Below are 9,346 nucleotides of genomic sequence, written 5' to 3'. Positions count from 1 at the left end.
AGGGCAGCAAGAAGCCGATTGCCGGCATGGTGCGGCGAAATCGGCGCGTAGTATGGCAGCATGTGGCAGCACGCTCGAAGGCATATTCCCGTCACACGCGGGCGATTGCTTCAGCTGCACCCTTCTGCTCACACGCCGCCGCTCGACGCCATCATGAACGAGGCGCCGCGCCGTGATTGCATTCTGCGCTGCATTGGAACACTTCCTGAAGAAAACATTCCGAACCTCCATTAATACACAACAACAAGAGCGACGCAATTTATTTCACAACCAAACATGCAACGTTGCTTGATAATATGCAACGTCATCAATTTGAACCAAGCTACGAGCGTGTATACGACCAGTTCGCTGTAAAGTGCATCGGAAAAGGCGTAACAAAGTGCGGTACTCTGACAAACAAAACACCGCAAGGAACTATGCATCACTCGAATAACACCGAACAGGTCATTTTTACTCCTGCTGGCTCTAACAGTTATCACAGCAGACAGCCCAGTCTTACACACGTTATGCCAGCCGACTGCTGGCCGTTTCAAACAATCAGCAGGCCAAACGGGGTACAGAAGACACCGTTCGCGAGCGCGGAGAAGGATCGCGCATTCCTCGCTCCGTTCGCACGCTCCGCGGCCAGCCGCCGGAAGCACCCACCATGCGCGCGCCGCCGCAGCAATGCCGGATGGTTCGGGGAGGCGGGAGGGGGGGGGGGGGGGGGGAGAGGAAGCCGAAGTTGGCTCGATGCGCATCATATCCAACACGGAAATTTGTGCCAACGCCCGCCGCCCGCCACATGCCTCGCTGTTGCATTGCACACGCGCCGACAACCAAAACTTCCTCCCCACTTTCCGTCGCCAGCTACCATGCCTCTGCTCAACATCTACAGCCTGCCACCATGGATATGGGCCATTATACACGAAGCTGAACTAACGCTAACCGGCTTCGCCGCAAAGTGCAAGAAGCCCCTTCGAAGACGGCGACGCTGCGTACTTCGAAAGGAACTGCCCAATGTTGCGTGGTGGTACATGAGGTGCGTGATTGTGCGATGCACAAGCGGTCTACGGACCAGTCATTGGCAAGTTCTGGAAACGACAAACATCGACCCAGCACAACAGATAATTGGATCGGCAGACAGTGGACGGAAGCGGCCATTCACAAAACTGAACGTCTTGGAGAAAAACACTACACAAACCTCCGACGCTGCGCAGGTGGGGTCAAATACACGGCTTGACTTCAATGAACAACGAATTTTTAACACTATGGAAATGACACTACGGAAACAACAAACAAAAAACAACGAAATTTAACACGCAGAAGCTGGATTCTCTGAAGACCGCTGGGCGAGCAACAGGAAGCACCGGTATCCTTTGCTGGCCACTCAAGCTATTATGGTGCCGTTTGACTAGTGACGGTGGTGGGTTTGGAAGAAAGCACTTCCAGGGCCACACTGCGCGCCGCCCTTTGGTATTTGATTCGAATCACGGACAAACCCGCCACCACAATCCGTGCAAGCTATTATGCTGAAGTATGCCCTTCACACATATATGCTGAAACTACTTCACCTAGACAAACGACTACGCTGAGAAAGCATGCAACACTTAAATACTCAACTATTACCATCTCTAGGGTACTAATAAAAACTCGTGTTTAGACTAAAAACGACCAGCAGTTCATCTATTTAAATCGCATGAAGGTGCACAAGGTAACTCGGTCGTACTTCCATTATAAGATATCCCTTACTTGGGCATATGTCAGGACCCATCAATTCAGACATTTCGTCTCAGGCGAGCTCGCTTATTTCCATTAATATGTATTCATCATCTTGTATATAAAGTGATGCCGTGGCATAACAGGGCGCTATCCCACATGTCCGCATCCAGTTCTTGCTAGCTGCCATACCCTTCCATCTGCTGACTAGATACGGTTTGATATTTCACTGCCAGGCAGCCGCGTTCAGCGTCTCCAGGTGGCTGCCGAGTCAGACCCCTGCGCAATCCCGCGTGGCCCCCGTCCACGACCTTCCGAGTGGAATGCGGCTTCAAATGCATCAACCTCCAGTCCTGCCCGGCGCTGGACCAATCCCCCGCCGCTGGTCGTGACCTAACCCGAAGGTCTGGCCAATCATCGCCGCCCCCACCGTGACGTCACCCACTCGTGACCGACTCCCTCAGCGGGTGTAACCGCGCGGACCAGTGCGCGCCAGCTGTGCCAATCAATTTATCACAAAGATAGCAGCCCCGCCCTCTCCTCATAACAAAAATATAATTTGGACGCGAATAACAATAATTCAGTCCATGCAATACGGTCAGTGCAAGTCTAGCCCATGACGAATCAGACGGTCGTAAGAAGGCAGCTGACCAATCGGACGGTCACAGATCCACCAACGACCAATGAGCTGCCAATAGCTGAGCTGGTCGGCGGAGCCTGCCTCGCGGTCGCTCGTTCGCTTCTCTCCCGCCGCGTTACGCGGTCCCCGTAAGTAGAGCGTCGCTCAGTGTCAGGAACTGACGTCACGCCACGTGACGTGACCGGCCGGGTGGCTGTTGCCTTGAGCGGGGTGAGCGGCGGCGGCCATCACAGCCGGAGGGGAGCGGCCGCCGCCGGGCAGGAGTCGTGCGGCCGTCAGCCCCTGCCGTGAGCCGAACGCCGCCAGCTACACGGCGAAGTGCGTGCGTCGGAAGCCCTCCGCTGAAGCAGGGTCAAAGGTCAGCGCTCGAAACAGACACTACAGCGAACGGACATACATCGCCGTCGGTTCAAAGGCTGTGGGGAGGCAGCTGCATGTCAGAGGTCACGGGCAGCAGGTCAGCGGTCGCGGGCGGCGCCCACAGTCCATGGGTACGAGATCACCGGTCAAAGCCGAGGCGCAGCCACAGATCTAGAATCAAAGATCACGGGACATAGATGGGAGAGGAGGTGGGGGTGGGGGGGGGGGGCCCGGGGCAGGATCATGGATCAAGTATCACAAGCAAAAGGCCACGGTCAAGAAGCCAAGCGTCACGGGTCACGTGTCATACACCAGAAATAACAGGTCTGTTGAACGCCTTTTACATGGGGCAGGCAAGGTGATCATCGCAATCAGGAAGATAACACAAAAACCTAAGGGAACAGAGCCACACGTCCCTGGCATTACGAAAACGGATTTTATCTAAACATCTTTCGAATGCCCGTCTTTTCTGACAGTTCAGCAGGCAGAGGGCGCCGCTGATGTAGCGCTCGTGCACAAAATCAAAAATCGCATCAGTGTATCACTCGCAGGCACTGGGCCTAAGCCGAGGTCACATCGGCCGACGACCTCGAAAACTCTGGAATAATTTGCGGTTTCGGTGACTGTGATCAAGCATGAATACAGATAATGCAAACGTTTTATGTAGCTACTGGTCACAACGGCCGGTGTTTCACGCCGGCGTGGCTGTGATGGCGTGTATCATCGGGGCTCTACGACGCACTCAGCTGCTGAAGCTTTCTGGCTTCACCTGCGCATCACCCGGCAGGAAGGACAAGCACCGCACGGTTAGCATTACCCGGTCTCTCTTGACCCAGCGAGCAGCCAACTCTGCTCAAGGCTGGCTGTAAACAGGCGGCGTTGCCCGGTCCCCAATGTCTATGGCCAGGACACAAGGCTATAGCACAGCCGGGACAACGCCGAGATCGTCCTGTGGGTCGTAGACAGGAAACCCGCCTGTACAACGCGGCGTTTCTCGCCGCTTTCACCCGTGCTGCCTGCTGACATCTGACCTCGGTCTGGTCTCGGCTGCAGTCCAGTCAGAGACCGTCCGCTCAGCCTCAGACTCCTGTTTTCTCCCGGAGCGCGTCCCCCGCGCCGGACCCGAACCAACGACACAAACCACCTGTCTGGCTGAGGAGCTGGGGTCCCCTCAGACCACCAGCCCTCCCCCCCCCCCCTTCCCTCACCAATCAAAGGTTGGACCGCCCCGTCGTCACGCCCCGCTGACTCCGCGGTCACTCCTGGCGCACTCGTGACGTCACACCTGACACCCGGCCGACCTACCGATGCCGTGCAGCACGGTCCTGGCCTGCTCCTCGTCCACCGCCTCGAACACGTGGCAGTAGAAGAAGCGGGCCAGGTTGCAGGACGTCTCCCTGCCGAGACGAGGACCCGTTGCTCGCCTGAATGAGCCGAGCCGCGAGACGCGCACATGCTTCAGCCCGAGCTGGGACGCTGTCATGGACTTGATTCACGTATAAAGTACGCTGTACGTTTCGTACATCGACCTTTCCAGACGTTTCATTCGTGTAAGATAAGAAAAGTGGTTAAAAAGAAAGGAATTGTAGTCAGTTGACTAATGAAACAAGAAATAGCACTGACAAAAATAGTATTGGTCATAGCAATAAATAACAATAAAAAAATGTAGCAGCCTACAGGCAGATTCAAGGGCCATATTCCAGCAGACTAGAACTCCGAGTTCTGGTACAGTGCTCTTCACGAAACTCGTTAAGAGCACGACGAATAAACGCACAACACGACGAATAAACGCACAAAAGGGTAAGACTTTCAGCGTGGCCCTGCCCGTCCCGTCCCGTCCCGTCCCGCTCGACTGACCCGGCCACGTAGGCGAAGTGCCGGAGCCGGTCGTTGCGGCGGCCGCACGAAGCGATCTCGGTGTAGCAGTGTTTGCGCACCACCTCGCCGGTCGCCCGGTCCACCAGCGTGATGCCCGTCTCGCCCAGCACCAGCTGCACCTGCGGCAGCGGCGCGGCTCCGTCCGGGACGCGTTCCGCACGGCGCGAGCGCAGCGGCGCGGAGCGAGGCGCCGGGGCGCGCCGCTCGGTGGCTGGCGCCGCTCTCAGACAGCGGCGCCGCCGGCCACCGACGGGTGTCACGCGCATGCAGCGTGCGGCCGACGGGTCCAACACACGGCGTTAGTCACTCCAGGTGCGCACAGATGGCCGCTGATGTGGCCCGTGAGGAGGAGAGGGTCGCCGCCATCCCGGGGAGCACCGCACGAAACACAGCGGAGGTGAGCCCTGTTAACGTAGCACGCAGATAGAACATTTGTTCGGTTTCCGTTGGGGCGACGACTGCGCACCGATGAGTTTGCGAGGCTGTTGAGGAGCCTCACCATTTATAAAGCTCTTAAGCGTGGCCAGCTTTCTTTTTCATGGCCGTCATTGCACGAACCTGCGCAACTCTTGTGCCCTTGCCCTAGAGCTCTGGGGGAACAGACCGATTACCCCCCCCCCCCCCTTGCCACGTCCATGGCCGCCTTTTCCGCAGCAACTCCGGTGTCAGATGGGGAGGATCAATGCAGGATGGCTTGGACTCTACACCGACAGGCAAACCCACCTACCCATCGCCTCGCCCCAAGCTCGAGCTCATCACAGTTTATTCCTCAGGTACCCGTCTGGGCCTGCCACCATCGCCAGCTCTCAGCCCGCGCCATCTTGCTCCGCACTGCCGACCCCCTCCCCCCCCCCCCCTCCGGAGCGACTCGGCAGACAGCTGAGTGCTTAACCTAAACAAACCAGAGACACCAGAGACCCTGCGCAGCAGCGGTGCGACCCATGCCCTCGAGCTCCCCATCTCAGGGCGTGAAGGGTGCGCGCGCCATGATGACCACGCCGCCCTGAGCCCAACCCAGCTAGCCCCGCGCCAACGCAGCCTCCACCGCGCTCGCCCAGCGCGCGGGCGTCACCTTGTGCGGCTCGGGCTGGTTCCTCAGCACGTTCTCCACGCCGATCTCGATGACGGTCACGTCGCCACGATTGCCGACGAAGCCGGCGCCCATGTAGTGCACCGGTGTGCCGGACACGTACTGGGGCGGCGGGGGGGCCCGGGGTCCGGCTCGGCCGCGTCGGCCCCGCTCCGGCGCCGCCGTCGCGGCGCGCTCTCGGCCTGGCGCCGCTGCTGCTGCGCCTTGGCCTGGTACGTGCCGTCAGCTGGGCCAGGTCGAGGCGCAGGGTGCTCCAGCAGTGGGATCACCGGCGGGTACAGGTCGCCCGTGACCGAGTGACACTGCGGCAGACGAGACGGCGGTCTCCGGACTGGGTACAGGTCTCTCCAGACGTCGGAGCTGAGACCAGCAGGGGACACCGTCCTCCATGGTACTGGGTCTCCAGACGGGTACAGGTCTCTCCCAGACGTCGACGCGGGGCCAGTACAGATACAGGTCCCATGTACTGGGTCTCCAATGGTTCTCCCGACAGTGGCGGGATACCGGTCCCCCATGGTACGGGGTCTCCAGACTGGGTACAGGTCTCTCCCAGACGTCGGGGCAAAGCGGCAGGGGCCAGTACAGGATACAGGTCCTCCATGGTACTGGGGTCTCCAGACTGGGTACAGGTCTCTCCCAGACGTCGGTGCTGAGCGGCAGGGACCAGCGCGGGATACCAGTCCTCCATGGTACTGGGGTCTCCAGACTGGGTACAGGTCTCTCCCAGATGTCGGAGCTGAGCGGCAGGGACCAGCGCGGGATACCAGTCCTCCATGGTACTGGGGTCTCCAGACTGGGTACAGGTCTCTCCCAGACGTCAGGGCAGAGCGGCGGGGGCCAGTACAGGATGCAGGTCCTCCATGGTACTGGGGTCTCCAGACTGGGTACAGGTCTCTCCCAGACGTCGAGGCAGAGCGACAGGGGCCAGTACGGAATAAAGGTCCTCCATGGTACTGGGGTCTCCAGACTGGGTACGGGTCTCTCCCAGACGTCGGGGCAGAGCGACAGGGGCCAGTACAGGATACAGGTCCTCCATGGTACTGGGGTCTCCAGACTGGGTACAGGTCTCTCCCAGACGTCGGGGCAGAGCGACAGGGGCCAGTACAGGATACAGGTTCTCCATGGCACGGGGGAGTTTCGGGACGCGTCGACGGCCAATGGTCACGCAGCATGACACTGGGAACGGAAGATTGGTGGTCACACAGTCAGCAAAACCACAACACACATTGGTATTCATACACGTCTACAACACGTGCAGCACACCAATGCTATACGAATTCAGGCATACATATTTGCAACCGCGAACGCTGCCGAATATATTGCGGTGGCTACCACCACGACACCAAACCACGATCAGACCAGTGCCGCAGCAGTGTTGGATCGGAATAAATGCTCACAGATCGCTGAGGGAATGTACATCCGTCCATCACTCCATGCTGACAAGCTCTTATGTCCCGGCATTCGCAAAACACGCCCGCAAAGCCTAACCGGCGCCTACGCCGCGGTGTTATGAGCAAGCAAACAACGAACATTCCGCATTTATTTGGTTTCGAACGTTCTGTACCGGTGACGTCACTGGTGCCCCAAAGACTGACACATCGACACATCATACCGGACACTGCCGCACGCTAGCGTTGTGTTACGCCGTGCCACGTGACCGCCCTTTGCAATCGGCCACCGACGGGCAGACGCATTAACTTAATGGCGCACCATCCATCCCTTGGGCACACCTACCGATTGCGCCAAGCCTCAGCCTCTTAATGGGACTGTGGTCCGCCATCAAATACATGAGCCCGTTGACAGGCAATGTCCTGACCCGATCCGGTTAGCACTCAGAAGCGGACACAGAAGGGAAACTCACCTAGACGACATCAACAAATAGCGTCCATCCACGACTATGGCATACAATATGGGACGACCGTACAGGGGTGTGCTGGGGACGCAACTGCAGGGGCGACAGACGCCGCGGTCTCGTTATTTGACGTGAGAATACAAATTGGAGACGGTCAGGAGGCACCGCAACTATAACACCGATTGAGCCGATATAAACATAAATGTTTCCTCGCATGAACAAGACCATTCTTATTCCAAACGGCAGTGCCTGCGAATGAATGAAATAATGGCAATTTTCCACATTCCGTCGCCCAGAGACAAATGGGACTAGGACTTATTTTTCTTAGGCTGAATTATTTGCATAATTTTATGCAGATCGAAGAACTGCATCTTGAGATGGAAAGCAAAACCAAAAAAGGGGGAAAACTGTGATCGAAATATGCCCAAATCTATTTTCCAAACATCATTTATTGAATGCGACCAGACCTAAAAATGCTCTTAAGCGATAAAGCTGCTAGGGCTTGGGTCTCTTTGCCTCTAAAAGGCAGCCTTGTCCTCATCCGTAGCGCTGTGGACGCTGAAACTATAATACCCACACCACTGCCGGCACTCGTCCCTATGGGCAAAATGCGAATGCAAAAAGAATAGGCCAAGAAGATGAAAGTTCCAAAAGTTAAAGACCCACACAAAGGACGAATCTTTCCAGAGTTCTTCTAGCGTTAGGAAACCTTCTGGCGGGAATAAACACGCCAAATTAATATGAGACTTATCATCCACCATCGTACGCATTTAAACCAAAAGCGAGTTTTTGATGGGGTCAATGCGCTGAACTATCGACAATGATGTTCAGAGAGCTGACGGCAGAAGCGACGACATACAGGCTAGTCACGATACACAGACAAACATAGCATGACAACAGCAACGACAGCGAAACGACGGCGACAGCTTCAAAGCGAAACGAACTCAGAAAAGCGAAACAAAGACGAGCAACAAGAACCACCACGTACATTACGAAGAACAACACGCGACAGACAGACGAATACGACGCAGAGTCGCCGGCCCGCCTTGGCCCGTCACGCGCTGACAATGGCCCACCTTGACGACGCTGATGTAGACGGGCATACCCTGGTAGAGCTTGAGCAGGGACGACACCCTGCCGCGTCGCATGCCGTAACAGCACTCGCCGTACAGCTCGTCCACGATGTCGCCCGGCTCGACCTTGTCCTGACGACGACACACACGGCTCGTGCTGAGAGGCGGCCGGAGCCAGGAGCGCGGTGGGGCTGTGGTGGGCCCGTCTCAGCCCACCGGGAGGCTATCAGCTCCACGGTAACAACGGACAAACTGCACTAATCACTTACCATGCGAATTTATTCATTTTTGTTATCTGAGAACGGAAGAATGGTTTACTTTGACATAATTTCAGCCATGCTCGATTACAGGCCTATTTTATGGTATTAGCAGGAAAACAGCAACCAGCTGTTATCTGCATTACGGTGTCAGTATTTAAGGTATAATAATACAATTACCAACACAGCTTGCATAATAATTAACAATGATTAACACAGCTGCTTTGAATTCCGTAGTCACTTTGGACGCGTCAATACTGCGAGGCGGGCAAACTGGAAGCAAGGCAGAGTGGTACCTCACCGTGGCCGGTTGCAAAATACCAAACGAACTTGGAAGTTTCCATTTGGATCATTTTCAATCATAAACTTAAACATTTGAAATCATGCTGAACAAGCGACGTCCAAACCAAGCTTCTGCGACTAGGTACGTCACCACGTCTTGGAATGTTTCCGTTTCATTCAGTTTCAAACACGACTTAGCACATTTTCAAATCACGC

The 9,346-nt window shown here is 56.4% G+C and overlaps 1 protein-coding gene across 1 annotated transcript; it reads right to left on the bottom strand.

Annotated features, from left to right (window-relative positions):
• Positions 1-1,363: 1,363 nt before the first annotated feature.
• Positions 1,364-5,747, bottom strand: LOC119114341 (uncharacterized). The gene is made up of 4 exons (XM_037238542.1): positions 5,649-5,747; positions 4,556-4,695; positions 4,004-4,095; positions 1,364-2,679 (listed from the first exon to the last, which is right to left on the bottom strand). Exons 1-4 carry the CDS (start codon positions 5,739-5,741, stop codon positions 2,645-2,647), a joined length of 360 nt encoding a protein of 119 aa, XP_037094437.1. The 5' UTR covers positions 5,742-5,747; the 3' UTR covers positions 1,364-2,644.
• Positions 5,748-9,346: the final 3,599 nt, after the last annotated feature.

This window comes from Pollicipes pollicipes, unplaced genomic scaffold (genome assembly GCF_011947565.3).
Source record: "Pollicipes pollicipes isolate AB1234 unplaced genomic scaffold, Ppol_2.1 Scaffold_7262;HRSCAF=8765_pilon_pilon_pilon, whole genome shotgun sequence".
Classification (NCBI taxonomy): Eukaryota; Metazoa; Arthropoda; class Thecostraca; order Pollicipedomorpha; family Pollicipedidae; genus Pollicipes; species Pollicipes pollicipes.
This window is presented reverse-complemented; position numbering and strand designations above follow the sequence as displayed.

Bases quoted from the DNA above. Each gene is read 5' to 3' on its own strand.
- LOC119114341 (XM_037238542.1), bottom strand. From the start codon at position 5,741: ATGGGCGCCGGCTTCGTCGGCAATCGTGGCGACGTGACCGTCATCGAG. The intron at 4,696-5,648 runs GTGACGCCCGCG...CCGCTGCCGCAG, and splicing joins ACCAGCCCGAGCCGCACAAG to GTGCAGCTGGTGCTGGGCGA. The intron at 2,680-4,003 runs GTAGGTCGGCCG...ACCCTGCTTCAG, and splicing joins GACCGTGCTGCACGGCATCG to CGGAGGGCTTCCGACGCACG.